At 37.6% G+C, this 27132-nt stretch overlaps 1 protein-coding gene across 1 annotated transcript; it reads right to left on the reverse strand.

The window, feature by feature from the left end:
* Window positions 1-1465: 1465 nt before the first annotated feature.
* LOC131991487 (uncharacterized) lies at window positions 1466-26039 on the reverse strand. Its single transcript, XM_059356944.1, has 6 exons — window positions 25891-26039; window positions 25504-25785; window positions 25294-25398; window positions 2964-3065; window positions 2038-2066; window positions 1466-1879 (listed from the first exon to the last, which is right to left on the reverse strand). Coding segments are annotated over exons 1-6 (603 nt in total). The 5' UTR covers window positions 25892-26039; the 3' UTR covers window positions 1466-1795.
* Between the last annotated feature and the right edge of the window lie 1093 nt (window positions 26040-27132).

Here is a 27132-nt window from a genome sequence, read left to right on the forward strand (position 1 = left end):
AAACGTAGGAAAATTTGTCTTCTCCCTCACAATCCTCTGGTAAAGCTGTCAGAGTTATAGTTTGGGCGTAGGATGCACAGATGATCCACCAACACCACCAACAGCCTCATTGGCTCCCATATTAAAAACGCAGGAAGATTTCTGGAAAAGGGAGATGGAACAGTTTTTTTAGATCGCTCTAACAAAGCTATTTTTTCATTTTTCTGAAAAAAAACAAACATATTTAGACGTTCAGGAAGAACTCAGGACGCTCAAAGTGAAGTCGGATCAATGATAGGTATTATGGTTTTGCCAAAAATGCTTTCTGTTCGAGGCTAGGAACTCCAGTCTGTCCACCTCTGCTGTTACTGAGCCGTAACAGGTGTCAGTTAATTCTGCTGATTGCTTTGATCTGATTACCTTTGATCTTTGATGTGATTACAGTTACAGATACACACACACACATGCGCGTATGTGCACACACTCCTCACACATGCATACACATGCTTCAAACACACACACACACACACAGGTATCTTTATGTGATTTTAATTACACACACACACACACACACACATTTTGAGGTTAAAGGGCATAGTTTGAAATCTCTGAAGAATCTCATCATAGTGTACACACACCGGCAGTAGCCCCCGTGGCCCTTTCAGAATTTCCCCAGAGGAAATTTTCTAGTTTTAAATTATTACACTGTGAGCACATGAAGGAATCACAAAACACAGTGTAGAATTAGTGGTGAACATTTATTCATGTACAGATTATATATTATATATTATCAGACAGAATAAAGAGAAGACTCTTACTGACTTTAAACACAAAAATATCCCCAAATAGTAGATTCAAATAATTCTTCTGCACACAGAGACATTACACTGAGCTCAAGCTGCTGCAGCAGTAAATAAAAAGTCAGATCTGAAATCTGCAGCTGGAAGATGATTTAATGGTGCTAACGAAAGTTTAATTCTCTTTTCTTGATAAATGAAGTTAAAATCCAGCTGCTGAGTTCTGAACTGACTGCAGGTGAGAAAAGTTTTAAGTTCTAATGCAACAGGAACAAACTGTAAGTTATTTTACAGATCTTTTTTTTTTAAATATGGATAATTTCTGCATTTAAAAATGTATAACTGTAAAATAACTAAAGTTTTTATTGTATTTTAATATGATGGTAAATGTTTTTGTTTTATTTTGCTGACATGTTTTACAGGTTTAATTTAATATTTCTTTTCATTTTTTTTACATTAAATTAAACAGAAAAATCCCTTAATTTTACATTCAGCAATATAATGTGTATTTTTTTGTATTTTTACATAGAATTCGCTGTAATTTAACATTCAAGACTGGACTGAATGTAGAGAAGAAAAAAGAACAATAAAATAATACAGTAAATGTCTGGAAAATAACTTTTATGACTTTAAACACACATCCCAAAAAATATGTAAACAGCAATGACAAAAAAATGATTAAAGTTATTTTTTCTGCACACTGAGCTCAAGCTGCTGCAGCTTCAACAACAAGCAGTAAATATAAAATCAGCTCTGAAATCTGCAGCTGGAAGAAAACATTGAAGGAAACTAAAAAGAGTTCAAGTTGAAATCCAGCTTGTTGAATTCCTAACTGAAGATTTTTTTTCCATGAAACTTGAGACTTGATATTGTAAAAAAAGATGGAAAATAAACAACAAAATGATGTGATGAGCCTTTTGTTATCTGGGAGCTTCAGCTGCTGGTATAAATGTGATGTTTGCAGCTGCAGTGGAGTCTTTCTGCTGCTGAGTCGATGTTGATATGAAGCTGGTTGCTCATCACATTCTGACAGAGACAGAAGGCTCTCCAACGTTTTCATAGTTCACCACACCACCGTCTCCACCTTTATTATTATTATCCACCTGTGAAACACAACACAAACAAACCCTCACTCTCACAGAACCTGAACGCACCGTCAGTTCCCGCCTGCTGCCCCTGAACGCCTCACTGTCCTGCTTTACATCAGCAGCCACAGATTAACATCATTTACGCCGACTGACTTTAGTTCTTTTCTACTCACCTTGTTGTCACCAGCTGCTCTCTGGCTCCCTGGAAAATAAAACACAGTTTAGGATGAAAAAGTGACAGTTTGCAGAGGTGGAACAAGTATTCAGATCCTTTACTGCAGTAAAAGACTAATATCACACTGTGAAATTACGCCACTACAAGTAAAGTCCAGCATTCAGAACTTACTGAAGTAAAAGTATAAAAGTATCAGCATCAAAATGTACTTAATCAGTGAATTATTTTAAGTCGCTTCTCAAAACACATTTTACAGACTTGCATTCACGTGATGTTGGTCTTTTTAACCTGTGTGGTATTTTTTCTTCTTCATTGTTGGTTTCTTATTTTTGCATGACTTTTATTCATGCTTGTTCTGTCAAAACACTTATATTTGAGTTCTGACTTTATTCTCAGGATTCTGAAAATAAAGTCAGAATTCTGACTTTAAAGTCAAAATTGATTTTAATGTAAAAATTCAGAGAATAAAGTCAGAATTCTGGGATTAAAGTCAGCATTTTTACTTTATTCCCAGAATTTTGACTTTAAAGTCAATTTTGAATTTAAAGTCAAAATTCTGGGAATACAGTCAGAACTGAAATATTTTTTTCATGTGTGGCCCTAATCCTCTTCCGTTAATACTGTATGTATACTGTATACTGAAAAAAAGTCTAATTACTTTAAATTGATCATATATTTTGTGTTAAATCTCAACCTGAAAAGTAATTAAAGCTGTCAGCTAATTGTAGTGGAGTAAAAATGGCAATATTTGCGTAAAAATGTAGTGGAGTAGAAGTATAAAGTTACATAAAATGAAAATACTGAAGTAAAGTACAAGTGTCTCAAAATTGTACTCAAGTCGTAAATGTACTTAGTTACTTTCCACCACTGACAGTTTGTGTGAATCAGTGTGAACTAAATGTTGGTGTGAACTTTGTCACCGACCTCGATCTTTGATGAGAAGAACAGTGATCACAGTCACCAGGAGGAGTTCAGCCACACGCATCACCAACACCACGTAGTCCAGAGAGGACCAGCCTGCACAAGCTGAGCAACACACAACAACACAGAAGCACATCAGAAGCACAAGTCACACTCCTGTCTCCACTTTGTTCCACACTGAAAAGTAAAACTGGAGATAGGGTCAAATATATTCAGTATAAGAAATAGAAATAGAAAATTTCCTCTGGGGAAATTCTGAAAGGGCCACAGGGGCTACTGCCGGTGTGTGTACACTATGATGAGATTCTTCAGAGATTTATAACTATGCCCTCTATGTGTGTGTGTGTGTGTGTGTGTGTGTGTGTAGCGAAAATCGCATAAAGTTACCTGTGCGTGTGTGTGTGTGTGTGTAATTAAAATCACATAAAGTTACCTGTGTGTGTGTGTGTGTGTGTGTGTGTGTTTGTATGTGTGTGTGTGTGTGTGTGTGTGTGTGTGTGTGTGTGGGTGTCAACTCTTCGAGTTGCGGGACGAAATTGTGTCCCGAAGAGGAAGAAGAAAAACATTGCTACATGCTCCAACCTTTCCTCACTCTAACAGCTCTGTTTGCTTCTATCAGTGTGTGTGTGCCAATGGATCGAACATTTCAAAATACTGAGGTGTCAAAATCAGCTGCTTGGAACATGTCAAAACATTTAACCGTTTAATTATGAAGCAACACAAACCAGAAAACTGAGTGGATTAGAGAAAATAAACCCACAGCAACAAGTGTCACAGAGACAGATCCACAAAGTGCTGAGTCACTACCTGATAGTTCTGATGAAGCATCATTGTCACCCGCACAACTCAACAAACTGTTGTGATGTCAAAACTTAAAATCTTTAAAATTAATAAATATTCTAGGTGATTATCCCCATCAGATATTAAACTGCTCGACATGTTCTCACCTGAGGACGGAGGACTGAAGGCAAACAGCTGCATCTTTCCAGTGTAATCAGTCACTTCACACTTAAAAGAGTTATACCTTGATGTGTAACTAAAGTGAGAAGTAGGAAAGGTTACAGAGGCGGAGCAGTCAGACTGTGATGTCTTCAGTTCTGGCTTGTCTTCATCCACAGCTTGACCCTGAAACAGCCACTTCACTCTGTGTCTACATTGATCAAACGACTTCACGGAGCATCTGAACTTCACCTCATCATCATCAACAGTGTTTTTCTCTTCAGTCACTGGTGAAGATAGAGATATTGTGAGAGAAAGAGTAAAATGAACTTCATCACTGTAATAACAATCATTATAATGTTTCAGTTTATTGATCTAACAAGAGTATTTGAAGTCATGATGATGTAAATACTCACTGGTAACAACTGACAGAATAACTGTAGATTCTCTAGGTAGTCCTGATCCGATCTGTCTGCAGTAATAAAAACCAACATCCTCCTCTGTGATCTTCTTTATAACCAGAGAACAGTTCTCTGAGACACTCAGTCTGTCTGATTTAGCTCCAGCCCCTTCACCAATCTGGCCACGTGAGATCAGTTCTACTGATGGTACGGTAAGGTTAGCAGTGAAGAGCCATGTAGTGTTGTCACAGTTATTCTGATCCTCCGTCAGACTTTCACAAGACAAAGTGACGTCTTCTCCAATTTTGACAGCGATAAAGGGGTCTGACTGCCCAATTGCTGTTTTTAAGAAAATGAGAAAGAAAAATAAAGAATAAAATAAAGTAAAAATACTATTAAAGTCTGTATGAAGATCATTTTACACACGATAACAGTTTGCTCTGGTTTCCGGGACTTCTCTAAACTCACTAGAAAACAATCTGACTGCTCGTCTGTCTTGGTTAAATGAACATTTGGTGATAAAGTAACATTTCTGACATTTATGTATTTTCGTCATGTTTCTGTAATTCAGATCTTTACCTGTAATTGGAAGCAGCAGCATCAGAAATAAAGACGATTTAATCCCTCCAAGTTCAGCCATCGTTCCTCTCTGTGTCTCTCTCTGCTTCTTCTTCCTCTAAGTCTCTGAAAGACTTGCTTCTTATGGACAAATGTTGCATTAACTTTCTCTCATTGGTGAAATGTCACTTCGTCATAGTTACCGTCACCCTTCTTTTCTCTCCTATGTCACAAGTTTACTCTGAAGTGACTCAACCAAGATGAGCGTTGTGTCAGTTCCTATTAGTTTGCTTAAATAACTTTTAACTTGAACTTTGAACTTGAACCCTCTGTAAATTGCAATACCTGTTTGAAACTACGTAGTTTTAAAATGTAGACAAAAACTACTTATCCCAATGTAAAACACATGACTTTGAACAGACACATTAAAGTGGCTGACAGTAAGTTCATCAAGCAAAGAAGAAGAAGAGGAAGTTGACCGTTTGAAGATTGTTAGTTCAGATAAATGTTTGCTGAAATGCAGCTTGTTTTTTTAGATGGTGTTTATTAGAATACATATTCAGAGTTTCCCTCTTTATGCAGCTGGAGCAACATGGTGATACTGTAGCAGCTGGGAGAAAACACACATAAGATGAAGTTTTACTGGTCTGAGACCCTTCGGTTCCTCTTTGCATCATTGCATCAGGTTTGTTTTTAAATCTTCAACTAAAGGAGAAGTGAAGAATAAGAACTCTTATAAGAACTGGATAAACACCAGAAACACACGAGGCTCACAGGAACAGACAGTCCACATTATTAGGACAAAGAGACGCCAATGAACTCTGTTGAGAGCCACTTTAACTCCTGGAAGGTTTGGAGCCACTGACACTAGTTTCAACAAACAATTAAAACAGTTAAAACTTTTTAGGGCCACAGGGCAATCGCACCGAGCACTGGTCCCATACAGCAATAGCTGTAGGGACCAGTGCACTGGGCAAAGCCCCGAGCACTATTGTTATACTGTGGATTTTTTCTTCTTCCTCTTCCGGACACAATTTCGTCCTGCGACTAGAGAAGTTGCAGGACAAATTATATATCAAAATGTGCGGTTTGATCGGGATCGGTGTGCTATTACTTTTCTGTACGGAATACGAATTTTTCGTAATGTAAGTCGCGAAAAACTGGGCAAAATTTTGCATTGAAGTGAAAGGGACGGCCGAAAGAAAATGAGCAAAAAAGAACAATCATTGGAGATTTTTAAACGTCTACTTCTCCGGCATAATTTCACCTAGAGACTCCATTTAAACTTTAAACAGTAGACACAAGTCTTGTGTATTGGTGTATTAATCCACGTTTCGATAGGTCATATAGATTTTTATCAATCCCTGTTCAATGACCATGATCATTTTTGGAGAAATTCTGAGATTATAATGAATGTGTATTGCATGGAATGTTCGTATCAGAGTTTGTGACATCATCACGCAGAGTGTAGAGGGAGAGAAAAAATTGTCAAAAAATGTATTTGAAAACTACGCTCCAGGCCGCAAATTCCACTCTACAGAAATAATTTATACATAGAAATGTAGGAAAATTTGTCTTCTCACTCACAATCCTCTGGTAAAGCTGTCAGAGTTATAGTTTGGGCGTACGATGCACAGATGCGCCACCAACACGCACCAACAGCCTCATTGACCCCCATGTTATAAATGCAGGAAGATTTCAGAATTAAAGGAGATGTAACAGTTTCTTTAGATCACTCTAACAAAGCTATTTCTTAATTTTTCTTCACAAAAAAACCTTCAAGAAGAATCCAGGGCACTCAAAGTGAAGTCGGATCAATGATAGGTATTATGGTTTTGCCAAAAATGCTTTCTGTTCGAGGCCAGAAATTCAAGTCTGTCCACCTCTGGCTGATGTCACTGTGCCGGACAATTCTACAGTGACAGTTAATTCCGTTGATTGCTCTGCTCTGATTGGTCAACCCCACCTGGCCACCTGATTGCTTAGCTACCAAAGCCTCCCCCCCTCCTCCAACACAGACATTCTAACTGAAACTGTCAGTTTACTCTAACTGAACAGACATGGCGTTTTTTCATAAAACACAAGACCTTATAACTCGACCATACATTGTCCAATCTGCCTCAAACTTGTCATGCATGATGATGGTTCATCACTGAACAATATTACATAACAATATTTCATAGAGTCCCGCCCATTTTGCTTTAACCACGCCCCATTTCATAACTAATGAACCGTTTGTCCTAGAAAATTGTAAAAGGTGTCAGTTAACTCGGCATAGAGTACCTGTTTAACTGTTGATCCACTACTCCACCCCTTTTGATTTGCCACGCCCCCTTTCATAACTAACGAACCTTTTGTCATACAGACTTGTATGAGGTGTCAATGTACTTAGCAGAGAGTCTCTGTTTAATCCCCTCCCCTTTTGCTAAGCCACAAGAATCACGGTCCAGAGGCAAGCACACAATCAAAATTTCACTACTTCCGTTGCTTGCTCTGCTCTGATTGGTCGACCCCAAAGCCTTTGATCCTTTCATCCATCGCTCACAGAAAGAGAGAACCACACACATGCACACACACACACACACACACACACACACACACACACAGACAGACAGATAGACAGACAGACAGACACACAGGTAACTTTATATGATTACAGTTACAGATACACACACATGCACGCGTAAGTGCGCACACTCCTCCAGATACACATGTTTCACACACACACACACACACACACACACACATTTTGAGGTTGAAAGGGCATAGGTATAGTATTATAACATTACTAGTATTAATTATTTGTAATCTCTGAAGAATCTCATCATAGTGTACACACACCAGCAGTAGCCCCTGTGGCCCTTTCAGAATTTCCCCAGAGGAAATTTTCTAGTTAGGGCCTCGGGGCAATCGCACCGAGGACTGGTCCCATACAGCAATAGCTGTATGACACATTTTGCTTGAGGAAGTTGTCGTCATGAACTTTCTTGTGCTCAGTATTGTGCTAATCTTAGATAACAGGATATGAGTGTATTTCTATTTGAGTTTCATATGTATGTGTTGTCTGTATTGCCATTATTACATGTATTGCCAAATTGGGGTTGTATTTCACATGCAATAACTGTATATCACAGTCGAGCAGTTTATTTAATATTTTATCTTTATTTAATATTTTGTTCAGTTAAGCTTGACCTGCTCATGTTTGTTTTGCAGTAATTCATCCATTTATGTCTCTTTTTATCCAAGTAAAGTCTGATCTGACTGAGAGGAGGTGAAATGTCAATAAACTTATTAAACAGCTAAATAAGTGAAGACTTTTTTAATTGCAAAAGTCACTTTCATAAGAGTTCAAATCTAAAAAAGCTACAATTATAAAGCAACACTTTACTGATCACAGGAAGTAGATAATGTACTTTGCTTTAAGGAGGAGTTTTGCACTCTTAATAGTTTGATAACAACAGAGGAAATAGGAACAGATGTTGTCTATAGTTAAATTTACAAACATTAAAATGTTTTTATGGTTTATCAACCTTAACCTGGTCCTTGAATATTTGGGCTTGGGCACAAGGTTCGATTGTGAAGATATGGTTATTCATTAAGATTAAGATTCCCTTATTAGTCCCACAATGGAGAAATTCAACGTCTGCATTCAACCCATCCTTTTTTACACACACCAGTGAACACACCATGCAAGAAGCAGTGGGCAGCACATTAATGCACACGGGGAGCTGTGTGGGGGTGTTAGGTGTCTTGCTCAAGGGCACTTCAAGTCTTGACCCGTCAGTCCTGGGATTCGAACCGATGACCCTCCTGTTACAAGCCTGAATCCCAACCTCCACACACTGCCTAGCACAGAGTCTAAAGAAGTCTCATCAGAGTTCATTTGTAATTTGGCAGTGGTGGAAGAAATAATCAGGTCCTTTATTTAAGTCAAATACGGAAAAACACAGTTTATAAAAATACTCCTAAAGGACCTAAAATAGTCCTGCAGCTCTATGGAATCAGCACAATTGTGGCTAGAAGTGGGAACAACTCAAAAAAATGCAGAATAACACAGAAAACAGACAAAACACAAGTTGAATTGCTCTGACAATTTTTTAAATTGGAATAAAATGGAATTTATATATACAACACTTTTCCGAAAAATTGGGTCCCCATATGACCAAATTATTATTTGCATTTTTAGCCTCTCCTGTCCTCTCCTCTCAGCTCTGTGTAAAGAGCCTCTCCTGTCCTCTCCTCTCTGCTCTGTGTAAACAGCCTCTCCTGTCCTCTCCTCTCTGCTCTGTGTAAACGGATTTTCAGTGAATATTTGTCACGTGACCGTTGGTCTCAGCAGAATCAATCATGTCTTCACAGTGTCTCTGAGGAGCAGAATTTAATGTTTTTAACAGGATCTTGTTCGTGCAAACGCTTTATTTTAATTTTATTTTAAATGAGACATGTAGAATTAAGTGATTCCGACAGAAACATAAAATTCTAATGATAATGCCTGTTTTGTTTTTTTTACAGTTTCTTCCTATGATAAACAATCTATCTTTGGTGATTCTTTTAAGGAAAACACTGTGTTACTCTATCAAGAGGTGAAGAGGGAAAGTACACTGTAAAAAATGTTTTAAAAAAAGATATTAAAAAATCTTACTTACTGACAAATAACAGTAAACAGCTGTAAGTTATTTTACGGATAATTTCTTTAAAAAAATATGGATTATTTTTTACATTTTAAAATATATAACTGTTGAATAACTAAAGTTTTTTTTTTTTTTTACAATTTTTGCTGCCAAATGTTTTACGGGTTTTCTTCAATATTTCTTTTCAAATTTTTTTTACATTAAACAGAAAATTTACTTAATTTTACATTCAGCAATATAATGTCTATTTTTTTTTTTTTTTTTTATACACAGAATTCACTGTAGTTTAACATTCAAGACCAATCATTTATTTACAGATTATATTGTTATCAGGCAGAATAAAGAGAAAACTCTTACTGACTTTAAACACACAAAAAATTCCCAAACAGTAGATTCAAATAATTCTTCTGCACACAGAGACATTACACTGAGCTCAAGCGGATTTTTTTTTTTTTTTTTTTACATAGAATTCACTGTAGTTTAACTTTTAAAACCATTAAGATATTAAATGATTAAATACTGCAAAATAAATTATTTTACAGATTTCGACTGCCATTTTATTTTTAATATTTGTAATAAAAATAATTGGCACTTTCATGGCATTTGCACTGAATGTTGAGAAGAAAAAAAATCAAGAAAATAATAAAGTAAATGTCTGGAAAATGACATTCATGACTTTAAACACGCTATATTTTTTTGTTTACAAAAATATGTCAACAACAACGGCAAAAAATGTATTAAAATGTTTTTTTCTGCACACAGAGAAATTACACTGAGCTCAAGCTGCTGCAGCTTCAACAACAAGCAGTAAATGTTAAAATCAGCTCTGAAATTTGCAGCTGGAAGACGATTTAATGAAGTTAACAAGAGTTAAATTCTTATTTATTGATAAATGAAGTTAAAATCCAGCTGCTGAGTTCTGAACTGACTGCTGGTGAGAAAAGTTTAGTTTCTTTGTTGATCGGTGGAGTGTGATGGAGGCAGAAGTGTTGGTCAAACTCCCTCAGCAGGTCTGATGTTTTCATAGTTCACTGTGTCATCATCTACATCATAACGCACCTGTGAAACACAACACGACACAATCAGACTTTTTAATCCCACTTAATCTGATTTAATGCCACTGATGAAATAATAATATAGCATGATAATGCAAACACACCCTGTCAGAGATCAATGAACTGTTATTGTGTGTGTGTGGAGGAGCTGTCTGAGCCCCGCCCACGGTGAAATACTCTGCTCTGTTTATGGCTCCAGTTTGGCTCAAACGTTGGTGACTTTCTCATATAAACAAACATGTAAACACAACATGTTGGCAGATATATATACGGGGATGACTTGGTAACTTTTGCTGAGCTTCTTATCAAGCCATGTTGTAATAAATGTGACAGGTCTACAACATTAATTATAGAATAACACAAGTAAAATAATAATAACATAATAAAGTCCTGCAGCTTTATGGAGTCAGCACAATCATGGCTGTAAGTGTTAATTTTGTGCTGAATAACACAGTTATAATGACATAAATGATGAACAATAGCAAGTTGAATTTCTCTGATAACTATTTTTTTTTTTCAAATAACAGAATAAAATTAAATTTGTATATACAACACTTTTCCAAGTGCCGACAATTTTCACAAATATTGTAAGACAATTGATCTTCACATATTGTACGTATTAAACTATTTACGTGTTTCCAACCTATCCTGTACTCTCCCCTCAGCTCTGTGTAAATAAATTTTCAGTGAATATTTGTCTCAGCAGAATCAATCACGGCTTTACAGTGTCGCTGAGGAGAAGAATTTAATGTTTTTAACAGAATCTAGTTATTTTTTTCAACTTTTTTTTAAAAAAAAGATAAAAAGTTAAATTAATACAACATAAAATAAAGGGATTTTGACAAGTTTAAGCTTCTGTTTGGTAACTTTTTCATAACGGAAATTATCTTTCATCCATTCAAGGACTGCTGGAATTTCAAATTTCGACAATAATGCCTGTTTTTACACTTTCTTGTAAAGATAAATTGTGTATTTTTGGCTAGTTTTTAAAGAAAACATCAGTTTCAGGATGGTGGGGTTCAGTTAAAAGTCTTGTCTGATGTAATGTTGGTGAACCAGCCCTTTAATCTGGAACTCATCATGTTCAGTTTTATGGACTCTGTGTCACAGAGGTGTTGATTCAGATCCATTTGCTGTAGTTTGTGTTGTTGTAATGAACTGCATTATATTATCACGTGTACCAACTATAAAAATATTTCATTATACTGTTGTTAAAAACTCACAGCGAGTTCATCCATCTGGGTTTCCTTCTCTGAAAAAACAAGAGAAAGAGTCGACTTTAGTTCCCACAGTGGAAATCCACGTTCATTAAAACTTCTAGTTAATAAATTTAATGTAAAGCTTCTCACCTTTAGTTCTTATCCAGATGTTGACCGCCACAACAGATGTGATGAGTGCTGCTAAACCCACAGACACCACGATCCACCTCCAGTGGGCTGGAGAGACTGAAATGAAAAGAAAGAAATCAGTTGTAGATTTTAGACTGAGAGAGAGAGAGAGAGAGAGAGAGAGAGAAAGAGAGAGAGAGAGAGACAGAGCGAGAGAGAGAGCAAGCTAGAGAGCGAGTGAGTCAGCGAGCGAGAGAGCAGGAGAGCGATAGAGAGTGAAAGCAAGACAGAGAAAGAGAAAGAGAGAGAGATGGAGATGGAGGGAGTGAGAGAGTGAGCAGGAGAGAAGGAGAGAGCTAGAGAGAGTGAGAGAGAGTAGTAGAGCAAGCGAAAGAGTGAGAGAGAGCAAGAGAGCGAGAGATGGAGGGACAGCAAGACAGAGAGAGAGAGTGAGAGAGCAAGAGTGCGAGAGAGAGCATACGAGAGAAAGAGAGCGAGTGGGAGCGAGACAGAGATTGAGAGTGAGTGTGAGAGAGAGAGAGAGAGAGAGAGAGAGAGAGAGAGAGAGAGAGCAAGAGTGCGAGAGAGCAAGAGTGCGAGAGAGCATGCGAGAACACATGCGAGAGAGAGCATACGAGTGCAGAGAGTGAGCCAGAGAGCAAACGACAGAGAAAGAGTGAGAGAGAGAGAGCAAGAGTGCGAGAGAGCAAGAGTGCGAGAGAGCATGCGAGAACACATGCGAGAGAGAGCATACGAGTGCAGAGAGTGAGCCAGAGAGCAAACGACAGAGAAAGAGTGAGAGAAAGAGAGCATGAGAGAGAGAAAGACAGAGCGAGAGAGCATGCGAGAGACCATGCGAGAGTGAGCAAGAGCGCCAGAGAGAGCAAGAGCAGGAGAGAGAGAGAGAGAGAGAGAGCAAGAAAGAGACAGAGAGAGCTGGAAAGTGAAGGAGATCGGGAGAGAGTGCAAGAGAGAGACAGTAAGAGGCAGGGTGAGAGAGTGAAAGAGAGCGAGAGCGAGTAAGTCAGTGAGCGAGTGATCGTGAGAGAGTAAGATAGAGCGTGAGAGCAAGTGAGAGCGAGATTGAGAGTGAGCGATAGATAGAGAGAGAGGGAGAGAATGAGCGAATGCTGGAGTGAGTGAGTGAGTGAGTGAGTGAGAGCAAAACAGAGATTGGGAGAGCGATAGAGAGAGAGAGAGAGAGAGAGAGAGAGAGAGTCAGACAGAGAGCTGTGGTTCAGACAAGGTTGAAAACTACAAAGAAAAATAAAGAATAAGATTAACTAAATTGTTGAGTGACTACCTGGCAGTTTTGTTGAAGCATCATCGGGGCCTGCTCTTTCACTTCCAGTTGTTGGTGTCATTTCTCTTGTTGTTGTTGTTGTTGTTGTTGTTGTTGTTGTTTTTGTGTCCTCACCTGAACAGAAGAACACAACTCAACAACTGTTGTGATGTCATATTTTATCTTCAAATCCAAACAATTAACAAATCCTTTAGAAAGTTACTCTCATCAGTTTGAGGTGACTTTAGGCAGCTCATCATTATTCTCACCTGGTTTCTCACCTGAGGACTGAGGAGGGCTGAAGGGGAACAGATGCACCTTTTTAGTGCCACGATCAGTCACTTCACACTGAAAAGAGTTATACCTTGATGTGTAACCAAAGTGAGAAGTAGGAAAGGTCACAGAGGCGTAGCAGTCAGACTGTGATGCCCTCAGTTCTCGATTGTTTTTATCCACAGCTTGACCCTGAAACAGCCACTTCACTGTGTGTGAACATTCCTCAGATGTCAACACGGAGCATCTGAATGTCACATCAGTTTCTTTCTGTTCAGTCACTGGTGAAGATGGAGATATTCAGAGAGAAAGACAAAATAATGAATGAGAAAATCAACGTAAACACTGTAACAGTATTTAATCCAATCTTTCAGGATATTGTTTCAACGAGAGAACAGTTTTATCTGAAATCATTATGATGTAAATACTCACTGGTAACAACAGACAGGTAAACCCAAGCACCTCCACCTTGTCGTCGTCCTGATCTGATCTGTCTGCAGTAATAAAAACCAGCATCGTCCTCTGTGACCTTCTTTATAACCAGAGAACATTTCTCTGAGACACTCAGTCTGTCTGATTTAGCTCTGGCTGCTTCAACAAACTGACCTCCTCTAACCAGAGCTACTGATGTTCTGCTTCTTGAATGACCATAGAACCATGTAGTGCTCTCACAGTTATTCTGATCCTCTATCAGACTTTCACAAGACAAAGTGACGTCATCTCCAACTCTGACAGTCAAGTAGAGGCGAAGCTGTCCAGTTACAGCTGCTGAGAAGATGACAGAGAAATAAATAAATGTACGAGTAACATCAGAGGGAAGATCATTTAAGATACAATTTCAATAAAAAAGTTAAAAGTATGCCTCATCATTGCTTTACAAGAGTTCACTAAACTCACCTCGCTGCAAAAAGACACTTCCTGGCTGTATGTTACATTAAAGATAGTAATAAACTAGCTCTTGTTTTAATGTTTCCATCATTCATATACATATTCTATGAGTCCTTACCTGTAAACTGAAGCAGCAGTATCAGACAAAAAGACCATCTGAGTTCAGCCATCGTGCCTCTCTGTCTCTCTGCTTCAAGTCTCTAATCTAGTTGCTTCTTATACTGTATACATGTAGTTCCTCGATTATCACTTCCTCATTTTCTCTCTTTTCCAATTCACTTGACTGTCTGAGCTGATGAAAGTCATTTTCTAAAGTTATTAGTAATATTATTTAACTTGCCCTTACCTGTAAACTGAAGCACCAGAATCAAATATAACAACACGTCTCTCTGCTTTTCACACTCTGAGCTTTGCGTCTCTGAACTTGAGCTTTATTTAGATTATTTTTCTGTGCTGAGCAAACTGAACTTCCCCACACTGACTTTGTTTGTTGCTGTTGTTATGTTTGTGGAAATTTCAACACTGGCCACAATTTCTACATTCTCATCTTTTTGTTGACCCCACGGTTAAAAAGAAGAAGAGCTGGACAGAGGAAGTGGAAGGTGTGAAGATTGGTAGTTGAGATAAATGTTTGCAGAAATGCACCTTTTTTTTTTAGACAGTGTTTATTAGAAAACAGATTCATGGTTTTGTTTGACACATGAAGAGTCAAACTCCTCCCCCAGCAGAGATTAACTCTTTATGCAGCTGGTGCAACAAGGTGATACTCAGTGGTGGAATGTAACTGAGTACATTTACTCAAGTACTGTACTTAAGAACAATTTTGAGGTACTTGTACTTTACTCAAGTATTTACAATTTATATAACTTTATAATACTCCACTACATTTAGCTGACAGCTTCAGTTACTTTTCAGATCGATTTCAACCATAAAAAACATGATAAATTTAAAGTGATAAGACTTTTTATTTTATTTTTAAATAAACCTCATAACAGTACATCAAGTAGGCAAAATTTTCCATGACTGTATATATACCCTCTTGGATAAGCTGGAAAAGTCCTATTCCCAAAGCTGAAAGCAGCTGTTTTCCAGACATTTTAGAGGCACAAGTTTCTCACAGGTCAGCCACGCAACAAACATATGATGATCTTATAGAATATGATGCATCCTGCAACATCATTGCTTTACTTCCCTAAACTCACCTCGCTGCAAAAAGACACTACTCGACTATAAGTAACCTTAAAGATATTCATAAACTAACTTTTTGATGATCCTGTCATTCATATACATATTATATGTATCCTTACCTGTAAACTGAAGCAGCAGTGTCAGAAAAAAAGACATTTTAATCCATTTGAGTTCAGCCATCGTGTCTCTCTGTGTCTCTTGTTGTCGTGAGTCTCTAAGCTTAAAGAAATGCAGTTCTTCTTTTGTCACTTCCTCTTCCTGCTTTTCTCTCATTTGTCACTCACTCTATTTAGACCGTCGACAGTGACTCATTGGAGATGAGCACTGTCACTTTCTGCTAGTTTGCTTTAATAACTTAGATATCAGAAATAACAACACGTTGATCCGTCTCTCTGCTTTTCACACTCTGAGCTCTGCGTCTCCGATCTTGAGCTTTATTTAGGTTTTTTTCTGTGGTGGGCAAACTGTGAACTTCGTCATTGAGTGACTTCTTCAGAATTGTGTCTATTATTGTCACTTATCAAAGTTTGATCTGTTGCCTTTGTTTTGTTTGTTACTGTTGTCATGTTTGTGAAGATTTCAACACTGGCCACACTTTCTACTTCTGCATTTTCATCTCTTTGTTAATTCTTTACCATCCAAGTGCACATCATGTTTAGTTGCACGGTTATAAAAAGAAGAGCTGGACACAGCCGTTAGCGGCAGTTAGCTCTGTAGCAGTACAGTGTGTATGTGCTGCTGCTGCAGGAGGTGTTCACTTAGCAATCTGTTTGTTTACAACAAGCACCGGACACTCTGTGCGCAGTTAGCACGTACCGTTAATTCACAATCACTATGTTTATGATCAGCAGAGACACTTTGCATAATAATTAGCCATGCTGCTTTGTTTATGATCATTTGCTGTGCACAGTACGCGACGGCAAAAACCAAACGTCACCTCCAGAGTCTCTAAATCGCTCTGGGGGCTAACTTGTAGTGGAGACACGCAGAGTGAGCGGACATTTGAGAGGGTGTGGCATGAGACTTTCCCGGTGGTAGTCGAAACACAGCTATACAGTCCATGCGTGTGCTCTCCCACACGTCAACCTTACTGGGGATTTCCACCAGGCACGGAACGGCTCAGCCGCGGGTTTGCTCCGTCCTCTGCCCGGCGTCAGTTCCCACCAGGCGCGTAACGGCAGCGTAAAAAAGAAATAATAAAATAAAACATATTTCTCCATATTTCTTCATTTGTATGCAGAAACAAAGTCAAAATATTGATTTTTTTCACTAAAAATGAGAGAACTGTCCGCCATGTTTTTTGTTCTGACCGCCGGAACCTTGAAAGTCACGTGACTTGGAACAAACCAATAGGAAAAAATACCAGGTTGGGATATGACTGTCATTAACTTGCATCATAGCGAAATCCGTGTCAGTTTCCTGGAAATTTGAGTGATTCCGTGGCTACTCCACAAACAACTCATACTGTTCATATTATGCTCCCAAACGCCTCCAATCTCTGACATCATCTCAAAGTCCTATAGCAAGTTATTACCTTACAAGGAGCCTCTGGCTTGATGCTGGCTTTTATGCACTCAGTCAGAATGGGCCTAAACTTCAGCAAAAGTCTTATGATTAAAGTAAAATAAAATATACCACATGTAACATAAAATATACTACAACATATTCAGAGTTTCCCTCTTTATGCAGCTGGAGCAACATGGTGATACTGTAGCAGCTGGGAGAAAACACACATAAGATGATGTTTTACTGGTCTGAGACCTGTTGGTTCCTCATTAAATGTCACTTCCACATATTCTTCTTTTCTCTCCTTTGTCACAAATTTACTCTGAAGAAGTGACTCAACCAAGTTGAGCGTTGTGTCACTTCCTGCTAGTTTGCTAAAATTACTTTTTAATCAGAACTTGAACCTTCTGAGGAAAAATTGCAACACCTGTTTGAAACTGTGAATTAAGACATAAACTACATTTCCCAACCTCCCCAGAGGAAAACACACAACACATTCCTGGTTCAGACAACATGGTTGTCTCCCACTGACCCCCCAGCTTTCTTAAAGATGTTAGGAAAACTCTAACTATACTATATGAAGCTCAGACTCTGTGTAACAGTTGATCTGTGGAGATATGCTGCAGAACATAGAAAACTAGAAAATTTCCTCTGGGGAAATTCTGAAAGGGCCACGGGGGCTACTGCCGGTGTGTGTACACTATGATGAGATTCTTCAGAGAATTCAAACTATGCCCTTTAACCTCAAAATGTGTGTGTGTGTGTGTGAGAGAGAGAGAGAGAGAAACGTGTATCGGGAGGAGTATGCGCGCTTACGCGCGCATTTGTGTGTGTGTGTGTGTGTGTGTGTAGCGAAAATTGCATTAAGTTACCTGTGTGTGTGTGTGTGTGTGTGTGTGTGTGTATGCATGTGTGAGGAGTGTGCGCACTTGCGCGCGTGTGTGTGTGAGTATCTGTAACTGTAATCACATCAAAGATCAAAGGCAATCAGATCAAAGCAATCAACAGAATCAACTGACACCTGCTAATGTTCCGAAAGAGTGACAGCAGCCAGAGGTGGACTGGAATTTCTGGCCTCGAACAGAAAGCATTTTTGGCAAAACCATAATACCTATCATTGATCCGACTTCACTTTGAGCGTCCTGAGTTATTCCTGAACGTCTAAATATGTTTGTTTTTTTAAGAAAAATGAAAAAAATAGCTTTGTTAGAGCAATCTAAAAAACCTTTTCCATCTCCCTTTTTTTAGAAATCTTCGTGCATTTTTAATATGGGAGCCAATGAGGCTGTTGGTGCGTGTTGGTGGATCATCTGTGCGTCCTACGCCCAAACTATAACTCTGACAGCTTTACCAGAGGATTGTGAGTGAGAACACAAATTTTCCTACGTTTCTATGTATACATTATTTCTGTAGAGTGGAATTTGCAGCCTGGAGCGAAGTTTTCAAATTTATTTTTTGACAATTTCTTCTCTCCCTCTACACTCTGGCGATGATGTCACACACTGTGACACGAACATTCCGTGCAATACACACCCATTATAATCTCAGAATTCCTCCAAAAATGATCATTGTCATTGAACAGGGATTGATAAAAAACTATATGACCTATCGAAACGTGGATTAATACACCGATACACAAGACTTGTGTCTACTGTTTAAAGTTTAAATAGAGTCTATAGGTGAAATTATGCCGGAGAAGTAGACGTTTGAAAATCTCCAATTATTGTTCTTTTTCGCTCTTTTTTCTCCCACTCCCATTTACTTCAATGCAAAATTTTGGGCAATTCGTATTCCGTAGAGAAAAGTAATATCACACCGATCCTGATCAAACCACACGTTTTGATATATAAGCCCCGTGGTCCTAATAAACAAATCGTTTACATAAACTGTCATTAAATGAAAATACAGTGAAAGGGTCAAAGTTATTAGACCAAACATTTCTATTTTGCTTTTTTTCAGAGAAATATTTATATAAAAACCACAAAATCCAACTCAGGGTCTGCTTTGGATATATATATATATACTCATATAAACATAAAAATAATAGAAATTTAATTATATAATGAATTCTATAATTTAATTCTATTCTTAATTTAAATGTAATTTTCTTTGAAAGGGAAATTATTATCTAGATAGTGATGAAATAAAAAAAAAGTGAGATAAAAATATATTAAGACTAAAATATAACATTTCTTTATAGTATTAAGTCTGAAATTCGCACATAATAGAATAAAGTTGTTAAACAATTTTAAACACACTGATAACAAAATCAATTTGAAAATTGTTTATTCACTGAAAACAAAATATAAAAGCTGAAAGAAGACAACCACATTGTAGTTACTGAACTCTGTTTGCGCTCTACTATTAGAACCTTTTGCAGCAATGCAGTAACTACGTTTTGGGGGTCAAAATTCAAATAAATCATGATTTTTTAGCATAAAAATTACATTACATTATCTACCTATAACCCATTTGGCTGGCCAGTTAAAACACTTTAACAAACTTTAAAGCAGTTTTTCTCAGTTTTACCTTTTGCGTAGTTACTGCAGTTAGGTTTTATAGAGCAGTGTAGTGTAAAGGGCTTTGAGTGGTCTGGAGGTTTTACTCTATAATAAAAAGCAGATAAACATCAGAAACACACAAGGCTCACAGGAACAGACAGTCAACATTATTAGGACAAAGAGACGCTAATGAACTCTGGAAGGTTTGGAGCCACTGACACTAGTTTCAACAAACAGTTAAAACAGTTAAAACGTATTTTAAATTATTACACTGTGAGCACATGAAGGAATCACAAAACACAATGTAGAATTAGTGGTGAACATTTATTTATTTACAGATTATATTGTTATCAGACAGAATAAAGAGGAGACTCTTACTGACTTTAAACACTAAATATCCTCAAACAGTAGAATCAATAATTCTTCTGCACACAGAGACATTACACTGAGCTCAAGCTGCTGCAGCAGTAAATAAAAAGTCTGATCTGAAATCTGCAGCTGGAAGATGATTTAATGGTGCTAACGAAAGTTTAATTCTCTTTTCCTGATGAATGAAGTTAAAATCCAGCTGAAAATCCAGAGAAAAGTTTTTATAAGTTTTTACAACTAATGTAACAGTGAACAAACTTTAAGTTATTTTACAGATCATTTCATTAAAAATATGGATAATATCTGCATTTAAAAATATGTAACTGTAAAAGTTCTCATTTATATATAAGTATATATATAGTAAGTGATTTCAGCTTTTGCTTACAAATGTTTTACAGTTTTTCTTTAATATCTATTTTCATTTTTTTTGTTACATTAAATTAAACAGAAAATTTCCTTAATTTTACATTCAGCAATATTATGTGTATTTTTTCTGTATTTTTACATGTAATTCTATGTTAAACTGTAATTTAACATTCATCATTAAGCAATTAAATAAAAAATCTATATAATATCTCATTATATTAATTTACAGATTTCAATGTCCGTTTTATTAATATTTGTAATAAAAATAATTGACTATTTCATGGCATTTACACTGAATGAAGAGAAGAAAAAAGACTAAAAAATGTAAAATAATACAGTTAATATCTGGAAAATAACTTTTGTGACATCCCAAAAAATATGTAAACAGAAATGACAAAAAAATGATTAAAATGATTTTTTCTGCACACTGAGCTCAAGCTGCTGCAGCTTCAACAACAAGCAGTAAATATAAAATCAGCTCTGAAATCTGCATCTTTTTCTTAACTGATGATGAAAAACATATTGAAAAAAACTCACAGTGAGTTCCCTGATAAGTGATGAAACTTGAGACTTGATATTGTAAAAAAAGATGGAAAATAAAAAACAAAATGATGTGATGAGCCTTTTGTTATCTGGGAGCTTCAGCTGCTGGTATAAATGTGATGTTTGCAGCTGCAGTGGAGTCTTTCTGCTGCTGAGTCGATGTTGATATGAAGCTGGTTGCTCATCACATTCTGACAGAGACAGAAGGCTCTCCAACGTTTTCATAGTTCACCACACCACCGTCTCCACCTTCATTATTATCATCCACCTGTGAAACACAACACAAACAAACCCTCACTCTCACAGAACCTGAACGCACCGTCAGTTCTCGCCTGCTGCCCCTGAACGCCTCACTGTCCTGCTTTACATCAGCAGCCACAGATTAACATCATTTACGCTGACTGACTTTAGTTCTTTTCTACTCACCTTGTTGTCACCAGCTGCTCTCTGGCTCCCTGGAAAATAAAACACAGTTTAGGATGAAAAAGTGACAGTTTGCAGAGGTGGAAGAAGTATTCAGATCCTTTACTGCAGTGAAAGCAGGGATGCAGATGGGATTTTTTTACCGGGGGGAAGAAGCTGTCAGCAAATGACTTCAACTCAATGAGTTATTTTTCCACTCCATGCCTTAACCAAAATATGTTTTATTTTTCTGGGCATTTTCTATCTGTCAGGATTTTCTGAGACTATGATGGGGGACCCAAACAGAGTAGGGAGGTCCACCGGAGAACATTTTTGCCCTAAAAGCCTAAATTTGGTGCCTCTCGCACATTCTAATGCCACTACTTCATCTTAATCATTGCATATTTTAATGAATTATTGCTAGGGATAATAAGGTTTCTTATTTGTATTATTCAAGGCGTCATATTTTGACAGTCTTCTTGCAAATTCTGTGGTGGATTCTGCGAACACATCCATGTGCTCTTATGACCTTGAACGCACCATTAGCTGCTGGACTGTGTGTGTATGTGCGCTGTAAATAGTCTAACTAACGGAACATTAATCCTCTGTTTTACTGGTGATGTTTTTCACTGAAAGTGGGGGAGTGGATCAGGATCACAATGAATCCTAGTGCCATCTGCACGCATGAGTAAAAGTACTAATTCCACACTGTGAAATTACTCCACTACAAGTTAAAGTCCTTCATTCAGAACTTACTGAAGTAAAAGTACAAAAGTATCACCATCAAAAACTTAATCAGTGAATTATTTTAAGTCACTTCTCAAAACACATTTTTACAGACTTGCATTCACGTGATGTTGGTCTTTTTAACCTGTGTGGTATTTTTTCTTCTTCATTGTTGGTTTCTTATTTTTGCACGAGTTTTATTCATGCTTGTTCTGTCAAAACACTTTGTGAACGCTGTTTTTAAAGCTGCTATATAAATAAAGGTATTATTATTATTATTATTATTATTGTTATCATCATCATTATTATTGTGATTATTATTATTATCATTATTATTATTATTATTGTCATCATCATTGTTATTGTTATATTATTGTTATATATATATATAACACATAGTAATGCATATAAACTTATTATTACCATTATTAACATACATAACTTGTTATTATCTTACACACACAGAAGTACACTTACACCCATGTAGTCACAATGAGACAACAATGAACAAACACACACACAAAAAGAAAAATAGTAACAATACATTTAGAAAATAAAACACCTGAAAAGTAATTAAAGCTGTCAGCTAAATGCAGTCGAGTAAAAAGTTCAATATTTGCCTAAAAATGTACTGCTATATGTATCCAAAATGGTGCTCAGGTAGTTAATGTACTTAGTTACTTTCCACCACTGACAGTTTGTGTGAATCAGTGTGAACTAAATGTTGGTGTGAACTTTGTCACCGACCTCGATCTTTGATGAGAAGAACAGTGATCACAGTCACCAGGAGGAGTTCAGCCACACGCATCACCAACACCACGTAGTCCAGAGAGGACCAGCCTGCAGAGCAACACACAACAACACAGAAGCACATCAGAAGCACAAGTCACACTCCTGTCTCCACTTTGTTCCACACTGAAATATCTCAACAACTATTAAATAGATTGACGTGAACAGGTATTTAGGAATGAGACCCAACAGTCCACTCTCTTTCTACGGAATCACATATACTAAATAATAATTTGTTAAAGGTGCAGTATGCATTTTAACCCATTTAGGCCTAAAACGCCTGTAAAAAAAATGCCTGTAAAATCTCTGGGCGATTTTAAAATAACCCTCTAAAACCTGAAGTTTTTCTGTAAATTCAACAGAAGTGTCAACGCTTCCTACTAAATAATAGATTTTTCAGCCTCTGTAGCAGATAGAAATGAAATTCAAAAAGTATTTGAGAGCTTATAGCTGTTATATCTGAGCTCCCTCCGCTATAGTCGTCTTCCGCCATGATTTCAGTTCTGGAAAAGTCCCATGTTGCATTGCGATACTCCCACATGTATTCTCTTTTTGTGTCTATTTTAAGTCATTTTGTGTCATTTTTTAGTCATTTGCTAGTCATTTTTTAGTAAACTTCTGCTTAAAAAAGCAGAGTTTACTCTAAAGAAGTGACCGTGTGTTGTCTGTACTTCCTGTAATTGGTGATGTTACCCCCCCCCCCCCCCCCCCCCCCGCCTCATATCCTTACGTTGTCTCATATGTCGCAAGTTTACTCTGAAGTGACTCAACCAAGATGAGCGTTGTGTCAGTTCCTATTAGTTTGCTTAAATAACTTTTAACTTGAACTTTGAACTTAAACCCTCAGTAAATTGCAATACCTGTTTGAAACTACGTAGTTTTTAAATGTAGACAAACCCTACTTATCCCAATGTAAAACACATGATTTTGATCAGACACATTAAAGTGGCTGACAGCAAGTTCATCAAGCAAAGAAGAAGAAGAGGAAGTTGACCGTTTGAAGATTGTTAGTTCAGATAAATGTTTGCTGATATGCAGCTGGTTTTTTTTTAGATGGTGTTTATTAGAAAACATATTCAGAGTTTCCCTCTTTATGCAGCTGGAGCAACATGGTGATACTGTAGCAGCTGGGAGAAAACACACATAAGATGAAGTTTTACTGGTCTGAGACCCTTCGGTTCCTCTTTGCATCATTGCATCAGGTTTGTTTTTAAATCTTCAACTAAAGGAGAAGTGATTTGGTAACATTTTGGGTAGCAGAGCTCTGGAGGTTTTACCCTCTAATAAGAACTGGATAAACACCAGAAACACACGTGGCTCACAGGAACAGACAGTCCACATTATTAGGACAAACCAGCGGCTGACACTATGTGCACAGTTAGCATGCTGATTTGTTTTAGATTAGCGGCGGACACTTGGACAAATGTTGCATTAACTTACTCTCATTGGTTAAATGTCACTTCGTCATAGTTATCGTCACCATTCTTTTCTCTCCTATGTCCCAAGTTTACTCTAAAGAAGTGACTGGGCGTTGTGTGACTTCCTGTTAGTTTGCTTTAATTAGAAAAAAAAGGAGTTGGCCGTGTGTTGTCTGTACTTCCTGTAATTGGTAATGTTACCCCCCCCCGCGTCATATCCTTACGTTGTCTCATATGTCGCAAGCTTACTCTGAAGTGACTCAACCAAGATGAGCGTTGTGTCAGTTCCTATTTGTTTGCTTAAATAACTTTTAACTTGAACTTTGAACTTAAACCCTCAGTTAATTGCAATACCTGTTTGAAACTATGTAGTTTTAAAATGTAGACAAAACCTACTTATCCCAATGTAAAACACATGATTTTGAACAGACACATTAAAGTGGCTGACAGCAAGTTCATCAAGCAAAGAAGAAGAAGAGGAAGTTGACCGTTTGAAGATTGTTAGTTCAGATAAATGTTTGCTGAAATGCAGCTTGTTTTTTTAGATGGTGTTTATTAGAAAACATATTCAGAGTTTCCCTCTTTATGCAGCTGGAGCAACATGGTGATACTGTAGCAGCTGGGAGAAAACACACATAAGATGAAGTTTTACTGGTCTGAGACCCTTCGGTTCCTCTTTGCATCATTGCATCAGGTTTGTTTTTAAATCTTCAACTAAAGGAGAAGTGATTTGGTAACATTGTGGATAGCAGAGCTCTGGAGGTTTTACCCTCTAATAAGAACTGGATAAACACCAGAAACACACGAGGCTCACAGGAACAGACAGTCCACATTATTAGGACAAACCAGCGGCGGACACTATGTGCACAGTTAGCATGCCGGTTTGTTTATGATCAGCGGTGGACACTTTGTATACAGTTAGCAGTGGACGCTGTGCACAGTTAGCGACGGTGGCCGCAGTTGTTGTGCATGCTGTCAAAACTGTTGCTAAGCGATTACACGACGATCGAAACCCATACACCACCTCAGGGGACTCGCAAATCCCCCTTGGGCTTTATTTTCTAATGTAGACACGCCGAGTGAGTGGCCATTTGAGAGGGCGTGGCCTGAAACTTTTTACCCTAATGGAAACACGACTAGAGACAGATCCATAAAGTGCTGAGTCACTACCTGATAGTTCTGCTGAAGCATCATTGTCACCTGCTGTTTTGTTGATTTTTGGTGTTGGTGTTGCTTCTATTGTTGTTGTTGATTCCGTTGTTAGTGTGTCCTCACCTAAACAGAAAAAACACAACTCAACAAACTGTTGTGATGTCATAACTTCAAATCCTTAAAAATTAACAAATATTTTAGATAATTAGCTGCTCGACATGTTCTCACCTGAGGACTGAGGGCTGAAGACAAACTGGTGCACCTTTCCAGTGTAATCATTAGTCACGTCACACTTAAAAGAGTTATACCTTGATGTGTAACTGAAATGAGAAGTAGGAAAGGCCACACCAGTAGTGTAGCAGGTATCACGATATGTATCCAGCTCGCGGTTGTCTTTATTCACAGCTTCGCCCTGAAACAGCCACCCCACTGTGTGAGCACATTGTACAAACGACTTCACCGAGCATCTGAACTTCACCTCATCAGCAACAGTGTTGATCTCTTCAGTCACTGGTGAAGATGGATATATTGTGAGAGAAAGAGTAAAATTAACTTCATCACTGTAATAACAATCATTATAAGACAGTTTGAAGTCATTATGATGTAAATACTCACTGGTAACAACTGACAGGATAAGTGTAGAGTCTCGTCGTCCTGATCCGATCTGTCTGCAGTTGTAACGACCAACATCCTTCTCTGTGACCTTCTTTATAACCAGAGAACATTTCTCTGAGAGACTCAGTCTGTCTGATTTAGCTCCAGCACTTTTACCAATCTGGCCACGTGTGATCAGTTCTACTACCTGTACGTTAAGTTTTTCCCTGAAGAGCCATGTAGTGCTGTTACAGTTATTTTGATCCTCCATCAGATTTTTACAAGACAAAGTGACGTCTTCTCCAATTTTGACTATTTCTGACTGTCCGATCACTGGAAAATAAAGAATAAATAAAATAAAGTAAAAATACTATTAAAGTTTGTATGAACATTATTTTACACACAATAACAGTTTGCTCTGGTTTCCGGGACTTCTCTAAACTCACTAGAAAACAATCTGGCTGCTCGTCTGTCTTGGTTAAATGAACATTTGGTAATAAAGTAACATTTCTGATATTAATGTATTTTCTAATTTATGTTTCTGTAATTCAGATCCTTACCGGTAAACGGAAGCAGCATCATCAGAAATAAAGACGATTTAATCCCTCCAAGTTCAGCCATCGTTCCTCTCTGTGTCTCTCTCTGCTTCTTCTTCCTCTAAGTCTCTGAAAGACTTGCTTCTTATGGACAAATGTTGTATTAACTTCCTCTAATTGGTTAAATGTCACTTCGTCATAGTTATCGTCACCCTTCTTTTCTCTCCTATGTCCCAAGTTTATTCTAAAGAAGTGACTGGGCGTTGTGTGACTTCCTGTTAGTTTGCTTTAATTAGAAAAAAAAGGAGTTGACCGTGTGTTGTCTGTACTTCCTGTAATTGGTGATGTTACCCCCCCTCCACCCCCCTCCCCGCCTCATATCCTTACGTTGTCTCATATGTCGCAAGTTTACTCTGAAGTGACTCAACCAAGATGAGCGTTCAAGCAAGTTCATCAAGCAAAGAAGAAAAAGAGGAAGTTGACCATTTGAAGATTGTTAGTTCAGATAAATGTTTGCTGAAATGCAGCTTGTTTTTTTTAGATGGTGTTTATTAGAAAACATATTCAGAGTTTCCCTCTTTATGCAGCTGGAGCAACATGGTGATACTGTAGCAGCTGGGAGAAAACACACATAAGATGAAGTTTTACTGGTCTGAGACCTGTTGGTTCCTCATTGCATCATTGCATCAGGTTTGTTTTTAAATCTTCAACTAAAGGAGAAGTGATT

Source organism: Centropristis striata, chromosome 18 (genome assembly GCF_030273125.1).
Source record: "Centropristis striata isolate RG_2023a ecotype Rhode Island chromosome 18, C.striata_1.0, whole genome shotgun sequence".
NCBI classification, from domain to species: domain Eukaryota; kingdom Metazoa; phylum Chordata; class Actinopteri; order Perciformes; family Serranidae; genus Centropristis; species Centropristis striata.